This window comes from Periophthalmus magnuspinnatus, chromosome 8, assembly GCF_009829125.3.
Source record: "Periophthalmus magnuspinnatus isolate fPerMag1 chromosome 8, fPerMag1.2.pri, whole genome shotgun sequence".
Taxonomy (NCBI): Eukaryota; Metazoa; Chordata; class Actinopteri; order Gobiiformes; family Gobiidae; genus Periophthalmus; species Periophthalmus magnuspinnatus.
The window spans coordinates 24,938,532-24,960,096 of record NC_047133.1 but is presented as its reverse complement, the minus strand read 5'-3'; the positions used below and the strand labels follow the sequence as shown (position 1 = coordinate 24,960,096).

General features: G+C 37.5%; 5 protein-coding genes across 5 annotated transcripts; 2 read left to right on the top strand and 3 right to left on the bottom strand.

The window, feature by feature from the left end:
- Positions 1-105: 105 nt before the first annotated feature.
- On the bottom strand, positions 106-4,077 carry btbd17b (BTB (POZ) domain containing 17b). Its single transcript, XM_033970430.2, has 3 exons — positions 3,696-4,077; positions 2,021-2,306; positions 106-1,408 (listed from the first exon to the last, which is right to left on the bottom strand). The coding sequence occupies exons 1-3, from the start codon at positions 4,057-4,059 to the stop codon at positions 334-336; spliced, it is 1,725 nt and encodes a 574-aa protein (XP_033826321.2). The 5' UTR covers positions 4,060-4,077; the 3' UTR covers positions 106-333.
- A 3,099-nt stretch (positions 4,078-7,176) lies between these two features.
- On the top strand, positions 7,177-9,286 carry LOC117374347 (G-protein coupled receptor family C group 5 member C-like). The gene is made up of 4 exons (XM_033970431.2): positions 7,177-7,208; positions 7,568-8,564; positions 8,771-8,868; positions 8,929-9,286. The coding sequence occupies exons 2-4, from the start codon at positions 7,595-7,597 to the stop codon at positions 9,028-9,030; spliced, it is 1,170 nt and encodes a 389-aa protein (XP_033826322.1). The 5' UTR covers positions 7,177-7,208; positions 7,568-7,594; the 3' UTR covers positions 9,031-9,286.
- A 379-nt stretch (positions 9,287-9,665) lies between these two features.
- On the bottom strand, positions 9,666-11,996 carry ccdc137 (coiled-coil domain containing 137). The gene is made up of 6 exons (XM_033970433.2): positions 11,831-11,996; positions 11,524-11,657; positions 11,231-11,450; positions 11,027-11,109; positions 10,742-10,821; positions 9,666-10,502 (listed from the first exon to the last, which is right to left on the bottom strand). Exons 1-6 carry the CDS (start codon positions 11,899-11,901, stop codon positions 10,311-10,313), a joined length of 780 nt encoding a protein of 259 aa, XP_033826324.1. The 5' UTR covers positions 11,902-11,996; the 3' UTR covers positions 9,666-10,310.
- A 1,618-nt stretch (positions 11,997-13,614) lies between these two features.
- Positions 13,615-14,707, top strand: pde6ga (phosphodiesterase 6G, cGMP-specific, rod, gamma, paralog a). The gene is made up of 4 exons (XM_033971330.2): positions 13,615-13,684; positions 14,125-14,288; positions 14,354-14,394; positions 14,475-14,707. Exons 1-4 carry the CDS (start codon positions 13,661-13,663, stop codon positions 14,549-14,551), a joined length of 306 nt encoding a protein of 101 aa, XP_033827221.2. The 5' UTR covers positions 13,615-13,660; the 3' UTR covers positions 14,552-14,707.
- Positions 14,708-14,946: 239 nt separating this feature from the next.
- Positions 14,947-16,998, bottom strand: LOC117375376 (tetraspanin-10-like). Its single transcript, XM_033971674.2, has 3 exons — positions 16,839-16,998; positions 16,187-16,761; positions 14,947-15,277 (listed from the first exon to the last, which is right to left on the bottom strand). Exons 1-3 carry the CDS (start codon positions 16,920-16,922, stop codon positions 14,947-14,949), a joined length of 990 nt encoding a protein of 329 aa, XP_033827565.1. The 5' UTR covers positions 16,923-16,998.
- Between the last annotated feature and the right edge of the window lie 4,567 nt (positions 16,999-21,565).

Genomic DNA, 21,565 nt, shown 5'->3' with positions numbered 1-21,565 from the left:
TCAAAGTTGTAAATACTAAATTCTAGGTCAGAACAATTACATATGTCATATTGCATAAGGAAAAAATAAATAAGATCAGAATCTTTACCTAAAAACAAATGCAGTGTTTGCTGTTGGATGCATCCCCACTAGGAGTTTTATGATGACAATGAAAATTATTTTGAGCCACAACACACATATCTTCAGAGATGGAAGGCAACAAAATGCACTGATTGACAATAAGATGTATTAATGAATAACAATGTGCCGTGATATGAGTGGACTACATGCATGTTTTTGTACTGTTGGAAATAGCAAAATCAATAGTGAGGTGGTATTAGCAGATGTTTACTTTCACTTTCTTGACACCAACAGAGTATGATAGACTGGTTTTATTACAACATGCAGGAACAAAGAGCTGTCAATTAGATACTCAGAGGCACGGCGTTGGAGGTCTGCATCCACTAAGAAATCCCCTGCCTCTTCTGTGCTTTGGTGAAAATTGTAGACATGACGCACAACTACTTTTCCCTGCTGTTTGGTCATGACCATAACGGTTTTCTGGAAACTCACCCCGGCAAAATCTGGGCTGGATGTAGCGGGTGTCACAATGATCCTAGGGCGACCCCCATCCGTGCGTGTTGGCTGCATTGCCCCCAGTTCAGTGTAGGTGGATCTTGCACTGAGTGGCAGCCAACGCGGTGAAAAAAGAGCATTCCACGTCACTCTTTTGTTGGAGTCATGGCCACTGGGGCCCAGCTGGGTCTGAAAACTGAAACTGCGGTCATCACGGGTGGGGTTGTTGATGACCCAACTGGACCCCCAAGAGGGAGATAGGTAGTTGCGTGGAGTGAACAAACTACAGTTCACGTCAAAGTACTTGGCCAGTTGGATTGGTGATGCAGAGTGGAACTGGAAAGCGAGATAGAGGAGGTCACGGATAGCTTCATAGTACTTTACAAAGAGGGGAGATTGTTTCTGCAGGCGGAAAAGATGCTGAGGAGGAATCATGCCATATCGAATAGCTCTTAGTGCACTTTCTATAATGGCACTGACAGGTTGGTTTAGGTTTATCCAGGCCTCTACGGCTTCGAACAACTCAAGTTCACTTTGCAAAATGAGGTCGGAGCGTTGGAGCAGAGAGAGGAGCAGGTCTTCACTTATAGAGCCCCATTCGGCACTCTGCAGTACTGATGACAGGTTCCAGGACAGGTACTGCAAGCAGCTATCCCGTAGGGTTGCATCTCCAATTTGCAGTGCATAGTTGTACCAGCTGACCACATGGCCTGAAGGGGAGTCACTGGATAGATGTTGGGTCATGTATTGGGTCATTCCCTGCTGCAAGGCTCCCACATGGTACTTACTGGCCAGTTTGTGCAGAGCAATAGCCTGTTCAAGTCGCACACCAATGTCTCCACTGTAGAAATATCTGCACACAACCAAAATGCAAAGGTTTATTTTCAAAAGAAGAAGAAAAATCAATAAGAATGCTAAAAACAGATGCTTAGAGATGGATGTATTTAAGCTTGTGAGTCACAGAACCCACATTGTTGAATTTTTAGATACATGCAGGTGAATCTGAAAGAGCTAGAATTGTGTTGAAACATTTACACCGTTCATTTAACTTTGCTTGGGAACTCATATAATACAGAAAGAAATGTACTCTAAGTAAGTATATAATTATTGCAAGCAAAAGCAATATAATGCATCCCACATAAGATTGAAAACTTACTGATCTAACTGTAATACCTACAGTGTAATAATAAAATGTATCTTCCTCAGACAAAATGCTGTTTAGAGCCTTTTAATAGTGAAGCACTTTCTTCCCTGTAAATGTGGAATTCCTTTTTTCTGTTGGCCTCATTTTGAACACCAAGTGGTTGAAATTTGAAACTATTTAGGTGATACTGAATGTCCCTTGAAACATAGGAAAAATAATTGTGGGCTGTGGCGGTGCATCCTATGGTGTCTTTCTAGTATATTTATTTTTTACAGCAGACACATTGACAGTAAACTGATACATCTGTAAAATAATTCTCACCTGAGGAACTTATCAAAGACAGCTGCACAGTCAGGGGCCTCCCTCAGAACCAAAGTGCTGGAGTTTCGGGTGAGTAGCAGGTCCTCGAACACATCGCTCTGCAGACTGAGCACCAGCGAGTGGGACTGCAGCACCTTCACCTCATCTGTGTTGATGGTCTGCACCCTCAGAGTCACATCACTGCTGTTCCCGGACAGGAACAGGTTCTCGAAGCGCTGCACCAAACTCATGGAGTGATTAAGGATGGTGGCCCCACTGTCCAGCACTATTTCTGGCTTCAGGGCAGCTAGAAAGAATAATATTTTTTAATAATATTTTTTTTTTTTAGCAATAATAATCTTTGTGACACTACTATGCAAGTGCTAGTTTTTGTGTTAAAAAAATCAAAATCCAATATTTTTCTATTTAGGAATGAAAACGAGTCACGCTAATTGCATGTCATATAGCCCTTGTCCAAGCCAGTTTAAATAAAATGTTCCATTACATTAACGCATCAAGTGTATAATAATGAATAAACCATCCCTTCAAACATAAGGGAGCAAGTGACTTTTGGTGCAGTCCTCAGACTGCATAAGTGGAGATGATTGCAGGATTCAAAGGATCTGTCTTCAAATCTGCATGTAATGGAGATTCAACTCATGATTACACTGGCAAATATTCACGAAAAGATATGATGAGGAATTCTATCAAACTTTTGAGCTGCAGTTCAGTTAAGCAAAAAATTATAAATAGACCAAACTTTTGAGTGGTAGCTGACTCAGAGAAGCATGTGTTCTGGAAGAAAAGCCTGAGCTAGCAGCACCACAGCGTGCGGCACATACGGAGAATCACACATGAAAGCCTTTAGAAAGACAGGCTGCACTCTGCCACAGCCGCTGTCAGCTCCTCTGTGGCCTGGGATTAATGAGGGGCTGAGGGGGTAGGGGCTTCATAACTGCACCACAACTCAGAGCCCCCACATAATCTTTTTCCAATTAACCTACCTGAATGTTGGGGCCAGCTAGTACTTTCATTCATAACTTTTAGGAAAAAAGATAAACTACAATAGAAAAATTACATCTAAGAGACAGATTTTTTGAGGAGATGAAACAGATTCTGTCTGATGATTCTGTCAGAAAGAGTACAGTGCATCTTTTCCCTTAAAATATGCCAACGACTTGCAAATGACACTGAAGAAGCAAAAAAAAAAAAAAAAAGTATGAATGACATTTAAGTGTCAATGATCTGAAATAAAATCCAAAGCAAAATCACATTACCCATGATAAATTATCACCAGCATGTGTTTATTTCAAGTGTTAGCAGACGATTTTTGTAGATTTTCCTTTCTAGAGTTGCATCTTGAGTCCAAAGTGTGTGCTCTCTTTAATGGATTAATAAAAATTGAATTTGGCAAGTTTAAATGTAGCATAGGCCATGTTAATATAAAGTGAATTTTGAATGCAATTACTGTTTCATTTGCAGCCAGTTCTTTACAGTGTCATTGAGCCAGACAAACTGGGAAGCAAATGCAGTTGGCCGTCTTTCTGTAGACAGATAGATGAGGACAGGAAGAGTGGGATAGATGCATTTCAAATAAAGTACCCTTAGGCTGGCTTACAGTTCTGACAGTATCAAGAGAGACATGTAAAAAAACAGAACAATAGACTACATTTCAAAAACATACAAGTGATCTTACCTGCTTTGACATGGAAGGAGTTGATGCTTAGTGATAGGAGTCCCATTAAAACCAGGGCAAAACACCATGGTTCACTTAAACGCAACATATCTCCAAGAATTCTTCTGCAGGTATTTTTCTCTTCAGTTTTGCTCTTGTATTTCTTTGACAGTCCCCAGCACCAGGGTATGTTGCCCCGTATATAGCGCTCTGCTCCCTGTCCCGCACTCTTTATGTAGGACGCTGGCCTTTCGTGGAGCATCTCACAACCCCACAGACGCCATTGATTGGTGGAATCTGGCAGGGGCGTTGCTATGGCGACAGCTTTGATTTTTGAATTCTTTCCCCCCCTTTTGGGTGCTACATGGCATTGATCATCCAACATCACCAGGTCTGGCAGATAACTGGAATTTTTTCTGCATTTCAAAATAAAAGATTAGAATTGTTTAACACCTGATGTGCACTAAACAAACACACATATTTTCAACATAAAATGACCTAAAGAAAACTTTTATTTGGATTTTACTATGATTAGTTAAATCTAAACTGTTAGGGCTATGTAATTACTCGCTTTATTTCCTTCAGATTTTTAATAAGGGTTTTCATTTGGAGTAATTATAAGCCTTAATAACTGTGGCTAACCGCAGTCAATCACATTTAATAAACAGATCAAGTGGCAGTTTTTGACTCAGGGGCAATTACTGCTCAAAAGCCATGTTAATTTCAGTAATGGAAAACTAATTTCATTGGTGCTAGGTTTTCCCATCCATTAAACATGAGATAGTGTTTATGTATTCAAGTACATCAGTGTTTTACCAAAGAGGATATTAACTGTCATTGTAAAATAAAGTTAGTAAAACATTTAATTGGTAGTGAAATTAAATTTGATGGAGTAGGGTAAGGGAAGTAGTCCATATAGCAGCCTCAGGGTTTGGACAGTTTTTAAAGGCAGCCATTAAAATTTACCCTTTATTTACCACTCAGCGCACATCGATCTGCAGGATATAGGTCACTCAATACAGAAATCACTGTTATATCTGAATGTAGCTTTGATTTTGTGCACGCAACAAGGGCATTAGTCCATTACAAATATTGATATGAACATGATCCAATATACAACATGCATATAAAAAATATAGTATGTTTTGAATAAGGTTTATAAGGTTAAAACCATGCACAAAGACTAGCCTAAACAGCTGCTTGGAATAACTTGACAGGATCTCATGAAGACTACTGCAGAAAGTGACCTCAGCTGGTACACTGTAAAACAACATAAAAAAGTGTATGTTCGTCAGACAAAATAAGCAGTATTAACTGATCTTCAACCACGTGAACATGAAGTCATCTTTCATACTTTCATCTGTTATTAAAGGTATACTATGTGACTTTCCTGGAGGAGGATTTGCCACCCGCTTGTCTCCTTGAGATTGTTATTGATTTGCCAGGAATGTTCCACATTATGTCATTAACTTTATCCATCTCCATGGACACTTCAGCAGACCAAGTTACTGATCAGTTCTGCGGAGAGGTGACCACACTCACAGAAAGAATGCCTGTTTTTTTTGTTCTTCTAGCAATAAAACATCTGTAATTAAACAAATGCTAAATATGATTAAATATGTTTAATAAGATGAATATGTTTAATGTCATACTATGGAGCATTAAAGGCAAATTTGCATTAAGAAAAGCAGGTCTCTCAATCAAAATTTGTGTTGAATATTTTAATATGCACCACTAAAACCAATAACAATAATTCTGTGAATAGGGAAATCCCATACAATATGACTTCTTGTATTTTATTTATTTTATTAATGTATTATTTTATACATGTGCAAGTTAATGGATAAATACATTAAACGTACAATGGAATGTCCCTAACAGACACATTAAAGACCCATTAGTGCATATATTATATGGGGTGTGTGTCCTTCCCTAAGGTCCAATACAGTATTTAATTATCCATCAGGACTAACATGAAAAGTGCTAAAAGTAGCTCTGCCCAGAGCGAGGGATCCATTGAGAGATTGATCAGCCACAGGGGGCAGCATACATACCACTATAAACATGTTAAGCTGGCTGGACTCTAGGTTCATGGGTTTTCAAAGGTGCCCCCAATGACCCTTTGTACTGCCACTGTCCCACGCTATAGGATGGACAAAAAGTCAATCGTCAGACCATGTATGTATATGTACATACATTTAGTTTTATTTCCATTACTTAACTAGCTTTATACAGTACACACATGACATCACTGTATAAAAAGCATTGTATTTTTCAGAATAAACATATTATAAACTACAGCCAGTGAATGTTCTGGATCATATTATGTGTTCTTCTAATAAAAGCCTTTAATTACTGACTGAGCCAATGAGGACCTCCTAACTGCCTTTACATTTTATTTTATAGTTACATATGAGTTCTTGCTCTTTCAGGAACACTTGCCTTGCATGAGATCCCTATAGATATATAGACCTATAGAACAAGAACTAAAGTTTAATTTTGCAGATGCTCCTTATAAACGGATGTTCAGTCAATTTTATGCAGCATTTTTATTCATGACATCTCCTGCCAGTACTTTGAAATGGTGACTGCTTCTTTGAAATTCTGATATTGAATGTGTTGATGAATCATGTAATAAGTAAATAAGGTGGGATTAACACAATTTTTCTTGCAATTTTTATTGTGATCATTTCGATGCACATGATTTAGGTTATTTTGAGCTTGTTGGAATCCAAACCACTGATGTTGGACGTTACATCGTCACATTAACACAAATGAACAAATTATCTATATGCTTAGTAGTTTTGTTTGACCTTACTGAACATGAAATGAATATTTCCCTCTATATTATTAGGGAGTTTGTCATCAATCGTTTGATACCAACTTAATCCACTAGGGGGCTCTCCAAACTCTCCTAAAGTATTTGTCCCTCACCGCTCCTAATGAGGGGTGTCCAAATGAAAATAACACCTCCATCAAGCCTCATCAGGTTTTGTTTTCTTTGACACCTCAAGCTAAAGTAATAGGCCAGTTAGTTATGCTCAGTTACTGGAAGTAATTAAATCACACGTCACGTGACTGCTTTTAATCATCAAACTCAGAGCGCAAAAGTACGTATTTAACACAGTTTGAGGTTCACAACGAGGCACATTGTGCATGGATTATTTCAGAAAACGGGTCACTGTGCTCTGCGGGGTGAGTGGCTCTTTTGTTAGGAGTAAGCTGCATGTACCACAAATAATCTCACCGATATGCAAAACTGGAAAACCACCACACTGTAGTTAGAGGAACAAATGGAAAACAAGACAGGAGTTTGCTCCGTTCCAGCTGCCATGTTACAATGAGCAGAGTGCGCACTCTCTGGATGCGACGCGTGGAGTCAGTGATAACATGGTTCAGTGGCTTCACAGCGGGGGGAAGGAATAAACAAGTTCAGTTTGAACTCTTTAGGACTTGAATGGACGAGACCACGCGCTGAAACTCCCTACAACTGGAAAAACACGTTATTGCTGCGGAATAAAAGATCTTTATCAAGTAAGATTTAAGTCTCTAACCACGCATAATTTGTTTTAGTTTGAGGACTAATTATTTCTAGTACAGGCTATAGACTACTGCTAATAAAACAAGTTGAATGTTAACCTACAATTAAAATCATTTCTATTTGTAGTCTTACCCTTTTCTACATTGATTTGACCAACTCCTGACCCACCTTGTCTTAGACTGTATGTATGGTCTTGGCACATATTTGCTTAAGCCTTGTGAGAAACTTGTACATAGTCCTAGTAGTTAAACTGCTAAGTTTCGATTAATAACCTGTTGATTTGATAATGTATTACAGAAATCAATAGAAAAATAGTTTACAGTTTCAGTTAATTCCAGCTCTGTCTTTTCAGGTTGTATACAGCATCCAGACTGACACCATGAGTTCTGCCGGTTCTCCCAAAGGATGTGGCCCCAATGTCAGCTCTGTGTACTATAACCTATGTGACCTGACCACCATCTGGGGGATTGTAGTTGAGGCTGTAGCGGCTGGAGGTATAATTACCTCAATTATTCTGTTCATCATACTTATTGGCAGCCTACCATTTACAAGTGATAAGAAGCGCAAACGCATGGTGGCGCTGCAAGCTGGTGTTCTAATCTCCACTTTGGGACTGTTTGGTCTGGCATTTGCATTCATCGTGGGTAAATATTCCACTACCTGCTCAGCTCGGAGGTTCCTATTTGGCGTCTTGTTTTCGGGATGCCTTGCCTGTCTGGTGATGCACGGACTGTGGCTTGCCCTGCTTGAGAGACATGGAAAAGGTCCCAGAAGTTGGACATTGTGCTTTGGTGCTCTGGGATTATGGCTGGTGGAGGTCATCATCAATACAGAGTGGCTGATTCTAACTGTAGCTAGAATTCCTACCAATGCCCTCCCATACTTGTCCTGCATCATAACAAACAAAGATTTTGTCATGTCCCTTATATATGTCATGGTCTTGCTGTTGGCAGTGGTGATAATGGCTGCTCCATCTGTCAGACACAAGCACATGCAATGGCGCACAGATGGAGCATTCATTCTACTAACAGGTCTTTTTACATTGGCCATATGGGTTGCTTGGATACTTATGTACCTTTATGGGAACGGAACTATTGGAGATTCCACATGGGATGACCCAACCTTGGCAGTAGCAGTGGTGTCCAACGCTTGGGTGTTCCTCTTCTTCTACACAATCCCAGAGATCTGCCTTCTGACCAGGGAGGGTCCAGACCAAGAGCAGTCCCCTGATGGAGAGCATGTCTATCCTGCCCGTAGTTTGGCATATGACAATGTCACCAAAGAGGTGGACGAATCAGCACAAAATGTATATCTGGAAAACAAGGCATTCTCCATGGACGAATTTCCAGGTATAACATTATCTCTTATCAATTTGACAGGGGCTTACAGTTCAAGTCATACACTCAGGACATTCTGTAGTTAACCTCCCTCAATTGCACATATAAAACAATAAACAGGTGATGGCAATGTTCCCACTTCACTCATTTATGACCATTAATAAATGTATATTGGGATTGTTAATAAATGCATGAAAATAACACATTTTTTTCTATAGAAACATCAAAATCACCATATGCAGCTTTTAATGGTCAGTTAAGAAAGGCTGTCTACCAGCCTACAGAAATAGCCCTTATTGCTAAAGGTCTAACTATGGTAAGTGGACATACATTACCTAGTTAATTTAGCACATTTACTAATTGTGTTTTTATTTAGGTGGATCAAGAAATCAAGATCCCAAGAGCCAACACCCCAAGAGCCAGCACTCCCAGTTTAAATCCAGGAAGCAGCTCGCTATCTTTTCCATCTCAGGAGTAGTCCATGGTCTTACATGTGTTTATGTTTTAAAGAATTTAACTGTATTAGCACATAATTATCATTTGCTAGTTGCTAAATTTTCTTTGGTTCAAGTCTTTGGAGTGTTTGTTGCTTCAAACAACATTTTTGCATTTCAAATAATTTAAATGGAACCCTGATGCGTTAGTTTGAAGACACATCATGGGGAAGGTGTGAAACTCTATAGTTCATGTAAATGTTGCATGCAAAATTAATACAAATTGCACCACTGATTTACATGTGTGTGTTTTCTGCTTTTAAACACTGAACAGTAAAATGATACAAATAAACAAAATAAGTCAGTGGATTGTCCAGTTGTACATTTTGTAATTTGGCAAGCTAATAAGGTCAGTTACTAAAATGACACAACTTAAGTGAGTATCAAATTGGTTGAATTAATTAAACCCCAATTTATTAAAAGGTATCACTTTCTGTCAGGTACTTCAGTGTGCATAAGGCAGGACAAATGTCTTGCAGGTGAAGCAAGAGGAAAATAGCCATCTTAGAAGCTGTTTTAACAAATTTACTCCACCATTACAGGCAACTGACAGGGAAATTTCTCACAAACTGGACACACAATATTATGTAGTTTCTGCAACTGCAGTTGCAGTGTTATAATTAGGATTAGACAAAACAGAATCGTGCAAACTCCTCCTCCTGTGTATGTTTAATAGGAAAAACTGTCTTGTGCACATGCTTAAATGACCCTTCAGTTACCTCAGGGAACCACCAGTCACTGGCAGCTGGTCCCTTATGATCCATCACCAGGACAACCAGAGTGGACAAACAGACAGAGTTGATTATTTGACAGGTCAATTCCAACTAAAGACCAAAACTGGTCTGAGTATAATAATGTTTTTACATTATAAAATATATTTTTATGCATTATGTAGAACAAAGAAAAGGGTGTTCACAAAATAAATACAGTGAGTGAAATCTTTAGGAAATCATACATGTGTATAATTGTGCCAGGCTTCAGAAACCATTTTAGAGAATACTGACAAAGTGAACAATAGTTTAATATTTGAAACAAAAATATGAATGTCTATTTTCATCAGCTGTTGAAGTTATATGTGTGGCCTTATCCAAAACACTGCCCTCTACTGGATAATATTAGGCATTTTTAAAAAGTTCATTGCTTTAAACTGCACATTTATGGATCAATGACATTTACTTACCTACATAAGTCTATGTTTGCAACTGCAATGGTATCACATTTCGCAACACAGTTGCCTAAATGTTCATGTTATTTTGAATAGACGTCAATGTGTGTTGAGTGTGAGATTTTTTTTGTCCTGCAATTGTTGCTTCTGTTTTTTCATATGCCGATAGGCCTCCACCACTCGCTGTCGCTCTTCCTCCATGATTCTCTGTCTGGCCATTGAGGGCTTGGCTGGATGTGAAGCTACTTTATGACCAAGCAGTGAATTCAGTAGTAGATCTTTCGACGAATTCTAACAATTTAAAATAGATGAAAAATGTTTCATTACCATTTAATACATTTTGTACAAATGTTAAGTTTATTTTAGACACTAATAAGCACTGATAAAATCAGGAAAGCACTATACTAACAAAACTTTACAATAAAATGAAAACTGAATATTGTTATTAACGTAATTTCTATTAGATTCAATGCACTAACAATGCTGATGATACTATAGCAGCTCATATTTTATCTAAATGCAACTCGTACCTGCGATTTGTCCTGAGCTTTTCTGGGCTTGACAGTAAGAGAAGGTGGCGCCATCGAGACTTCACCAAATGGAACATCCTCTGTAGATGAAAACAAAACATAAATACATTGATCAAATCTATGTATGCGTGTTCTGGGATCTTGAGTTTTTTTATTGTCAAGTATCCAAAGAGATAGGGTGACCAAGGCTTTTAGTCAGTCTGGTTGTTGTTGTGCTTGAGATTACATGTACAATGTACCAATAAATGACTAATAAAGTATTCGTGAAAAACTTAATTTCATTACCTACAAACATTTCTTTTTCCAACTTGGTTTCTTGTTTGTCTAATTTCTTCTGCTGCATCTTCAGTACTCTTTCTTTAGCATACCTGATAAAAAGACAAGTTGAAGTTGAGTTGATACAGACTAAATACAAGACACTAAGGACTAGAGATTTAAAGGACTGCAAGAAAAAGATCATACAAAACATTTAAAAAAAGTCATACTTACTGCTTCTTTTTCTCAGACTTGCCCTTGTCCGCAGGTCTTTCTTGTTGGTCAGGATCCAGCTCAGGCTTCCGTTCTACTTGGTTTTGGCTCAGGAAGAGGACATGTCTGGTGGCTGCATCCATTCGTTTCAGATAAGCCTTCTCACTCTCCTCCTTTCTCCTTTTGAAGTGTGGGACAGGTATATCGCCATCACCCTCTTGTCTGCTTTTGATGAGCGAGGCTGACACAATATAGACAGAATAATCAGTTGTATTTTAAAATCAAGTATCACATTGACCGATCTAACAGCTTACCTTGTTTCAACTTTTTCTTTTTACGTGGTCCGAGTTTCATCTGTTCTTTACTCCTCATAATCTCCCTAAGTCTGAAGGGAATTTGTTTCATGTGGTCCTCTTTAGCTTTCTTGTCACCTTGTTTCATCTTTTTACTGCAACAACATAAATATTTCAAACAAATATTTAAACATATAGACTAATAAACGTGCACATAATCAAATGACAAGCAGGCTGTTGTAAAATGCTATATTGTGACTCCAAAGTGAGTAACAACAGTGGCTAACAGCTAATCGTATAGCTAGGTAACAGCCTTTTATTTACTAACCTTAATGCTTTCGATGTTTTGTCAGCTTTTTTAGAAGAAGCGATAACTTTGTTGTTCTTATTCTTCGCCATTTTCTCCTCTCTCTTATAAATGTACAGTTTTCATATAAACATTAAACACGTGGGCTAGCGATTTAGAAATACCACTGGATACAACTTCCGGTATCCACAGTCACGTAAGATATCTTACTCTGCACATTTTAGGGATGAAGCGTTCTGCACATAGGCCATCTAACTTCATATGACTTCTATTTGCATATATTAAATATTAGGCTCCGTGTTACCGTTGTTAAAAAGCATTTTGGGATGACTTGCAAAACTCAATTCCCTGTCAGAGTAATATCTACCAATAGACGATCTTTGTCTTGCATTTTCCGTTCTGAACACGTGATGTCAGTATTGATTTGTAATTAAAGCCTGATAATGAAATGCGCTTGCTTCAAGATGATAGGTCTATATTAAATGAACTGTATCGCAATCTGAACATCTGAATGTTGGCAAAGCACATAATTACCCTTTACAAATCTGGACTCTTTTTCCTAAAGTGACTCCCAGTTCAAACTGAAGCTGTTTCTGAACTCTCTGGAGTACAAACTAACGGCTAATTATAAGTGGGAACAAGCTATGCACAGAGGAACATCAGATTTAAAATAATCAATATAGCCTTTTATTTGACAAGATTGCAGATTTAACCTATTTATCATAGGCTATGACTGTAGCCTAGGTTTATACTATGTGCGGTGTGTTTCAAACATTAGTCATTTGTTGACTTTATTTATTTTGTCAGTGGCTCAGCTCTTCTGAAAGTGGTATTTGTGAGGCACACAAACATATAGGCTTCGATTTATTTTGGCTACAGTTAAAACATCTGGCCTACAAGATTTAAAACTGAAATGTATCTGAACTAGGCCTACCCCCCATTATGGGAATCACATTTGCTGTAATGCATCATCTTCCTGTCCACAAAGGCCCTTTAATGTTTATTGTCTTTTAATGGCAATGCGTGTATTAGATCATATTTATGTACAATAAATAGAATAAACATCATCTGCTGTTACTTATTTAATATATAAAATGAATGTATACATTTTTATGCAGATTCATTCATTAAAGACTGTAGAGATGGTTAGATCCAGTACATTTTGTTTCAGATGGTTTACAAATAAAGAAAATAAGATGACCTAAAATCTTTCTTTTGTATTTCAAACTTTAGTGATTTGTTCTCATTATTTCTCAATATCAGAGGCTCTGAAATGTTCTGAATGTGTCATATGACAGACTTACTTTGGCTATAGGCAAACAGCTGGTCTAAAATGAATAAGGCTGTAGGACTAGTCTTCCTGTTCATAGACAAAATGAGGTTTAATGGCTTCACGTGTTGTTGTCATATGATTCATTCTTTTGTAGATTATGAACACAATGTAGAGCCAGGTGAGCTGACGTGTCTTGTGTGAGGCACACGAGAGGGATTACACTGAGGTATTTAATTCACTTCAATCTGAGATACTGCTGATGACAGGAGAAATGGGTCTGTAGGCGTCGTCCCCACTGAGAAAGCTTGTATATGTTGCACAGGTAATATAGAAGAATGAGTAATGAGAATGACTGAGGGAGGGTCACTGTCTTCACATAACATATCTTTAACTACTGGCAGTGGTGCTGATAAAATTAGATTTAAGTCAAATATGTAAATATAGTGCTGTAGATGTGTGCAATGTGAAAGGGCTGCACATGTTACTGATTGCAGGACATCGTCAGACAGCGTCATAATCCCTGCACACAGACTATAAAAGACCTTCACTGACTTATCGTTTCATCAAAGACACTACGAATGACTGATCCCACTACACAAGGGGTAAGTATCACTATTCAGTCTGATATTTAGCTGCATTTTGGTTTGAATTATTGAAATCATCAGGCATTCCATAAATAGCATGTATATGCAGACTTTTGTAAAGAAAATTTGCCAATTAAATTCACATTTAGTTCAGTATGTATGTTTTAGTATGTGTAACAAAACTTTAATACATATTTCAAGTTTTTTTTAATTCTTGTATTATTTTAAATTCTTTAAGGTTCATAATGAAAATTTGGTCATGTGTCCTTAATTTGTGATTTTGAGATTAAAGGATTTGACGTGTTGTTGACATTTGTAAACGTCACTATAATCACACTACTTATAATCTGTGTGTGATACACTGATTAATATATTTTAAATGTGAGTATTTGGTCATGAAAAATATTTTTGAATTGAACTGTTGAATATTGTATATGATTCTTCTCTCCATATTTCAGGCTAACAACATGAGTCTGAATGTGCCCAAAACTGAAGCAAAAACAGGAACTAAAGTCCCTCTCAGGGCCACAGGTCCTGGATCCCCCCGAAAGGCGGCTCCCAAATTCAAACAGAGAAACACCCGTCAGTTCAAGAGCAAGCCACCTAAAAGAGGTGTCATTGGGTATGTTACTTGTGCTATTTCATCCAATTTTGCGCAGTGTTTTAAAGGTAGTTTGTTCTTTTTAGTTTTGGTGAGGAAATCCCTGGAATGGAAGGTCTGGGAATTGGTAAGTGCCAAAATGCTCTTTTTCCATAAAGTTTGAAACATCTGAACATTGTAAAGATTAATTTATGTTTTCTCTCTCAGACATCACTGTGATTTGCCCATGGGAGGCGTACAGTCATCTGGAGCTGCATGAGCTCGCACAGTACGGCATCATTTGAATCTCACAACTTGATCTTCAGTTCAGTTCAGCTCATGTGTATGTTTGTTTGTTTTACCAAATTGTGTCTTAAAATGTTGAAGATCTCTTACCTACAGCAAATGCATCTTTACAGTTGTTCAGCTGCCACCAACAGAAGTATTTTCAGCAATAAATATTAGTGTATGTTCTTACAATTGTATTCTGTAAGTATTCATAGCCATCATATGCTTCACCAAATGTGTACTGTATATTGTACCTGAATAAAGCATATTTATTTTTGAGTTAATAAAGAATGTTTTAGTACTTTTCAAGACAGATTTAAGTAATGATTTTTTTCCTAAGAACATGTATTTGGGATTGTCATGGTAACTGTCCACATTCAAAATCAGTGAAAATAAAAACAGCAGACACATTTCACAATCCTGGCATGTGATAGTTCCTTGCATAGGACTTGTGCCAGTGTATACTCTCTATCAGTCGTGTAGTGATAAACAGAGCCACCATTTGGACTCCCAATACCACAATGGCCACAGTCCCGATTATGCCTTCATGTTGTTCGATCCAGCGGGATATGCCTCCAAGACACCCCCCCAGGAACACCACGCTCTGGGCCGTGAACTCGTCCAGCGTCTGCGCCCCCACCCCACACTGAGAGTTCCACACCGTTCCGTTGTCCAGAGGGTCCACACAGCAGGTCGCAGGTACGCCGCAGGCCAGCACCCCGGGAGCAGAGCAGTTGTAATATCTATAGGAAGAAAATAAGAGTGTCACATCACTACAATTTTGAACTCAATACTAATCCCAGGGAAAATGTCAGCACCAGTAGAGCTTTGTTTTTCCCCACAGTCACATGATGATTGTTTTGTTAAAAATCCTTTCCATATCCATATTATGATCACATTATTATCACAATAATAGTAGTTTCTTTTATTTTACCATGTTGTCTATACTACTTGTGATGGAGGCCAAGAGAGAACAACACCTGCTCATTTATTTTATTTATTTATTTATTTATTTATTTGAAGGACAGTGTGCAGATGCATTAAAAAGATGGCTGCACCAGATTTAGCAAAAAGCTAATTTCCATCTGTAGTCCTTTGTCTCAAATGAGTATCTAGTTTCAAGACTGTCTTAGTATTGATTCAAACCATATCTGCATTTTATTTTACAACCTTAGTCAATGGCCTATAGTGTTAATGGCATATTGTGACTATCATCTAAGTTTTAGGGCTCAACTTCTGAAGCTCAGACACTGTTTCCAAATAAATCACACAGCATATCTTATCTATGTTACCTCTGAGTTTTTAGAATATGTGCACATCTGACTATTGTTGTAATTCCTAACTCCACTTAGGACTCTGTTCAAGAATGTGAATAGTCTTCGTTCCTTTCCAGTACATATTCCTCAGCTTGAGAAGATTTTCCTCGACCCGCTGAAGTACTAATGACTACAATATTGCACAAGTACTACAGCAGGTCCTATGTTGTACTACTCTGACTAATTACATTGGAATTTTACAATATAATCACAACAACAAAATTAAAACTAACTCTCTAAAATGTCATTGTTATACTGCAACTGCCCTAAATTTAATTTTTGAGTTCTACCCACAAGGCATATTAACTACAGCTCCATTTGTCAGTCTCTACTCACATGTTGACCTCCCAGTCACGGTAGATGTCTGCACCACAGCACTGCAAGTTGCTCTGTATCTCATCCACTATGAATCTCAAATCCAGATCGTCCTGGTACCGCACCATAGCTGCCAACATCCCGGACCGCATGTAGTCCCCAATCTGATCCTGTAGACTGTATGCTAAAATGGCCACCACCACCTGAGCTGTGATGAGGGTCAAAACCACTGCAGAAAAGACCTTGAGTAAGCAGCTGTTTTCCCTTAGAGCACCCACACATCCAGTAAAACAAAGCATGAACAGCAGGAGCCCTACAGAAACTAACACCAACATGGGGTCCATTCCAATGCCTCCGATCTTCTCTTGAGCAAATGACTCTTTACTTATGAGGCCCCACATGCCCAAGCCAAGCACAATAAGGCCGAGGACAGTGAACAGAAGGTTGCAAAAGAAAAGAAAATATTTCAAAATGTAGTCCATTGCAGAGTATTGATAAAAGGGTTGAATTTTTGTGTTTCTGATATTCTGTTCATTATTAGTTCTTTCTTGGTCTGTGTTGTCTTGAGTATCAATATTCCCATTTGATGGACCTGCCTTAAAACAGAAGGTAACACATTATTTGAAATACTGTATATAAAACACATAAAAAACACCAATACTTTGATGTTTACCTTTGGCAGGAGTGGACTGGTCTCATTCTCAGTGGACTCTCCCTTCTGCCAAGGAAAAGTGAGTTTTCTTGTAAACTTCCACATGGTTGCTGCTAAAGTGAGATGTGTATCCCTTTACAGCAGCAGGAGGAATAGCAGTGAGGATGAATGCAGTGCATAAGGATAAACTTTACTACGCAGGAGGCAGGGAGCATGTGAGTGGTGTGTAGTGATGGAGTACTGAGGCCTCTGGCTGCAGGCTGTGAGATTTCAGCATCATGTGAGAGTCACAGTGTAAGGGATTAGATATCACTCCAGTGCACTCCAGCCTAACAAAGTTTAACAGGGGAGGAGAATGTACTGTTCAACAATTTAACATATTCTATTACATATTCTATTACAGGTTACATCATTACTATCAGTACCACTTCAATTGTTTGTTTTGTTATATATATATATATATATATATATATATATATATATATATATATATATATATATATATATATATATATATATATATATATATATATATATATATATATATATATATATATATATATATATATATATATATATATATATATATATATATATATATATATATATATATATATATATATATATATATATATATATATTTTATATATATATATAGTTTGTGTTGTCAAAATAAATAGAGAGGATTGTGTCAAGAAGGGCCTGTGATATGAGAATAACAAGCTCGGCAGAGCTTTGTAAGATAATCAGACTTCCAAAAGTTTAATTGAAGTATTCTGGCTTACCTCTTCCTATTTTTCTGTATGGAAAGATCACATGTACTTGTGACAGGCTCTGGTCCAGCTATGATGAGATGGAATTTATTGGGTAATTTGAAAAACATCTTTTCCACATGTATCCTCCACAGGTCTGCTCCACTATCTTCAGTGGAAACACTGTGTCGAACAAAAATGCTTCACAGGCCCCTGCTCTCTTTTAGGTGAGACAATAAAGGCGGCATAAATGCATAGATGCAATGCTATGTTGTGACCATTGGGGGGAACCAGAAAGACAGACGTATTCATTTCATTTTATTAAAGATTTCAGCATAACTTACTATTTTAATTTTCATTGTTACATGTATGAAAGTTATTGATTAAGATTTGATTATGCTCCATATAAAGACATCCTTTACATTCACCTGTGCTACAAACACCATGCTCCAGCAGCATACAGCTGTCTAAAGTGAATGACTAAAATGCTTGTAAACGACAGTATAGATTTTAATACACGGTTCAAAGTATGTACATATGGAGAACAGGAAGCACAGCAGATTCAATAGGAGACCGCATAAGGACTTCTCATTTTGTCGTCTACTGGTCTCTTTTCTGACTGTACTGGTTTTTACTGCACAGAAGGCAGCTCATATTTCTGTCCCATTCACTGGTAACTAGATCATTCAAAAAGCAAACTCCATTCACAATGTAGCTATATCATTATCTTTACCATAATTTGTCAGCACTTACAACTTCAGCTTCAAACATACTGATATTCATCTTCTTTATCACAGACAGTGAATGTTTAATGCTCATGAGATAAAACCTGCTGCAGATGTATCGGATATTTGCCCGCTCGGACTCACCTCAGACAGCTCATATATCATCTAAGGCTCTGCAGATAAGCAAAGAATTTAGCATCAATATCCACCTTCAAATCAATGGATCATTGTTTCATTAATCAATTTCAGTTATGATCAACTGTGAAATCAGATGTTTCATTTTTATGTTTAGTAGAAAAATACACCCTATTACACTCCAACACTGGCCAGGATGTCAGTTATATTGAAAAATATTGTGCACTTATCCAAACTTGATTGAGTTAAGAGTAAAGGACATTTCAGTTGAGTTACAAACTATTCACAGCTCACAATGGAAAAGCAATATTTATGGTTAGGTAAAACATGACGGCATCAAAACAGCAATTTGTATCTGCAGTAAAATAAATGGATTATTGGTAAGATAAGATATTCCGAAGTTATAATAAATTGTATTAAGTATGCACTGTGTAACTTTTCTGTTGGATCCATCTGCTTGTCTCCATGGAAATGCTATTGTTTTAGCTTGATTGTTTCACTGTATGGCATTTATCTCCATGTCACAACACAAGGGACACCACCGAGCCATGTTATAGGTTAGATCTATGGAGAAGCTAGCTCACTCACAGTAAAAATGCACATTTTTAAGAAAAAAAAACAACAAACAAAAAACTTTCTGAATAAATTAAATGCAATATAGATATGTTTAAAGCCATGCTGTGGAACATTCCAGGTTAAGAAACAGGTCATGGCCCTCCACTAAAAGTTACATGCTGCACCTTTAAAGCACCAAAGTTGCATTGCAGTAAAATACAAATTGACTCTATTTGACACAACTCCTGTTTGTCAAGTGCATCATGTTGTTGTGCAGAGCTTGTAGGATTAGATCATCTTTGACTGGTTTAGAGCAACAAGAGCTGGCCTGCTCTGTGATGGACCAGATGCACAGCACATTGTATTACAGTAGGCAGTAAGAATGCTACCCTGGAAACAACACCTCTACTGGACCAGGACCCGTCCAAGTTGCAATTGCAACATACCATTTAATTCAAGTTAAATACGTGCACGTTTTAGCATGTTACACAGATTATAGAAACCCCCTCTGGACTGTATATTTAGATATTGATCACAAAAAGAAGCAATGTGAACATTTATTGTAAAGGAGGAGTATGTCACCGCCTTTTTTTGAGGAGGGAGGTGCAGGACAAGTGTGCTATAAGAGAGCTTAAGTCCAATATTTCCATGTGACATTGTCAGTGGAATAGTGTGGGATACTGAATTTGAGTTTGATTCTGCACACCTATGCACAAGGTAAGACTCAGAGTCATATGCTTTTGGTATAGAATGTTTTGTATAGACAATACAAATTTATCAGTGTTTCATATTGTAATGCAATACTTAAATATTTTTACTGAATAGATATTTTGGAATAAAAATCTATATTATGGGTCGATTGAATAAAAACATGTTAACAGTAGACTAACCTATATATGTTTATAACATTATAAGTTATTGAGGTTGTGCCTCTGCATATTCTCTTCTTCTAATGGTTCTGATGGTTCTGGTTAGAAGAGGAATGGTACTGGTCTAATGGTAATGATTCTATGTTTTATTGTCAAAGGATGTTGAAACTTGTGGTCCTAACTTGTTTAATCACAATGTGTGCATCCCAGAGATGGACACAAGAGACGAAAGGTGATATGTTTTATGCAAATAATAATTTCTATATTCAGATAATCATAACCATGTTCATTCTGCATTTCTAATTCAGGAAAGACATGCTCAAATTTGACTCAAGTGTTGGACAACTGGAAGTTTGCAATTTTAAAACATGTCAAGGACATGCTGATAAATGACCACGTCTCTGTTCTGCCTGAGTACAGCCGGTGAGTTGGATCTATATTTATATGAACCAAAGGATTACGTTACAATAGGACTTTTACATTAGTGTCTGATGTGAAACGTCTTTATAAATAACAGCATTATCGAGTTTGCCAAATAGTTAATGAAAAACATCTTGTGCTCAGAGTTCTACATGACGACGGTGAAATTGTATTGTGTAATAGCTTTGACTCAAAACAGAAATATAATTATACATCAGTTAATGCATCTGTGTTCATTTATTTTTGCCTATGACCTAAAATCAAAACCTTTCATCATCCTCACCCTTTCCATGTTTGTTTCCAGGATTCAGCCTCTGTCTCTTGCCCTTGGGGACTTATACACACAGTTTAACAGACTTAAAGAGGAGCTGAGGGGGCTCTCGGCCAATGTTGACAAAGTGGAGAGTGTTGTGGATGAAATCAAAGATGGCCGACTCCACCCTGGACATCTCTATCAAAAGGGCCCTCTCAGCCCCGGCCTAAGACTGAGGGCGCAGATGAGGGCTCGAGACAGGTCCGGGACTGGAACGCTGCTGAGGAGAGCAAGGAAAAGAGGCACCAATACAGAGTAGTGTAGTGTTTCAGAAAAGTCATACAAGATATATGAGTATCCTGAAATGTACTATATAAATAAAATGTATAAGCATGTGTTATTTATAAAAAAAAACAAAAAAAAAAACAACTCCTATCCATACAGCTAAATGTATAACATCTGGAGAGTGAAATATGAACAAGTGACCACAAGATGGCAACATTTGTGGTCCCTAATATCATTACACAACAATACTAAAGTTTCCTGGTGTTACCTGGATGAGAGTCAAAACACACAACTCTTCTTTACCATCATTTCGAAGCTGCAACATAATAATTGTGTATATCAGCTTAAAATTATATTGACTTACATATCTGTAGATCCCCATGTTGGATCCATCAGTAAGAGACTGGTGTAACTCCAGATGAGTGCTGTAATGCAGATGATAAAAGTGTCTAGTTAGAACAGCAGAAAATATTAATAAAATATGTTTTTCTATATTATTGACATATGCAATGAAAATTAAAATATATATATATATATATATGACAAATTGGTCTTGAACTTGTGACAGTGTCAGTGGAATAGTGAGGGATACTGAATTTGACTTTGAGTCTGCACACCTGTGCACAAGGTAAGGGTGATATTCGCTTTAGGTATAGAATGTTTTATATAGGCACTTGAACTTGTCATAAACCCATTAGATTGTAGATCCATATTCTTGTTCAATATTCATTTTAAAAATGCCTATTGGAAGAAT

Coding starts and splice junctions, on each gene's coding strand:
- btbd17b (XM_033970430.2), bottom strand. CDS start 4,059: ATGTTGGATGATCAATGCCATGTAGCACCCAAAAGGGGGGGAAAGAAT. Junction 2,307..3,695: donor CTCCTTCCATGTCAAAGCAG/GTAAGATCACTT, acceptor TATTCTTTCTAG/CTGCCCTGAAGCCAGAAATA. Junction 1,409..2,020: donor GTCTTTGATAAGTTCCTCAG/GTGAGAATTATT, acceptor GGTTGTGTGCAG/ATATTTCTACAGTGGAGACA.
- LOC117374347 (XM_033970431.2), top strand. CDS start 7,595: ATGAGTTCTGCCGGTTCTCCCAAAGGATGTGGCCCCAATGTCAGCTCT. Junction 8,565..8,770: donor CTCCATGGACGAATTTCCAG/GTATAACATTAT, acceptor TTTTTTCTATAG/AAACATCAAAATCACCATAT. Junction 8,869..8,928: donor TTGCTAAAGGTCTAACTATG/GTAAGTGGACAT, acceptor GTTTTTATTTAG/GTGGATCAAGAAATCAAGAT.
- ccdc137 (XM_033970433.2), bottom strand. CDS start 11,901: ATGGCGAAGAATAAGAACAACAAAGTTATCGCTTCTTCTAAAAAAGCT. Junction 11,658..11,830: donor AAAACATCGAAAGCATTAAG/GTTAGTAAATAA, acceptor ATGTTGTTGCAG/TAAAAAGATGAAACAAGGTG. Junction 10,822..11,026: donor GGAAAAAGAAATGTTTGTAG/GTAATGAAATTA, acceptor TTTCATCTACAG/AGGATGTTCCATTTGGTGAA.
- pde6ga (XM_033971330.2), top strand. CDS start 13,661: ATGACTGATCCCACTACACAAGGG. Junction 13,685..14,124: donor CTGATCCCACTACACAAGGG/GTAAGTATCACT, acceptor TCCATATTTCAG/GCTAACAACATGAGTCTGAA. Junction 14,395..14,474: donor AATGGAAGGTCTGGGAATTG/GTAAGTGCCAAA, acceptor TTTCTCTCTCAG/ACATCACTGTGATTTGCCCA.
- LOC117375376 (XM_033971674.2), bottom strand. CDS start 16,922: ATGTGGAAGTTTACAAGAAAACTCACTTTTCCTTGGCAGAAGGGAGAG. Junction 16,762..16,838: donor CCAGTCCACTCCTGCCAAAG/GTAAACATCAAA, acceptor TTCTGTTTTAAG/GCAGGTCCATCAAATGGGAA. Junction 15,278..16,186: donor CGTGACTGGGAGGTCAACAT/GTGAGTAGAGAC, acceptor TTCTTCCTATAG/ATATTACAACTGCTCTGCTC.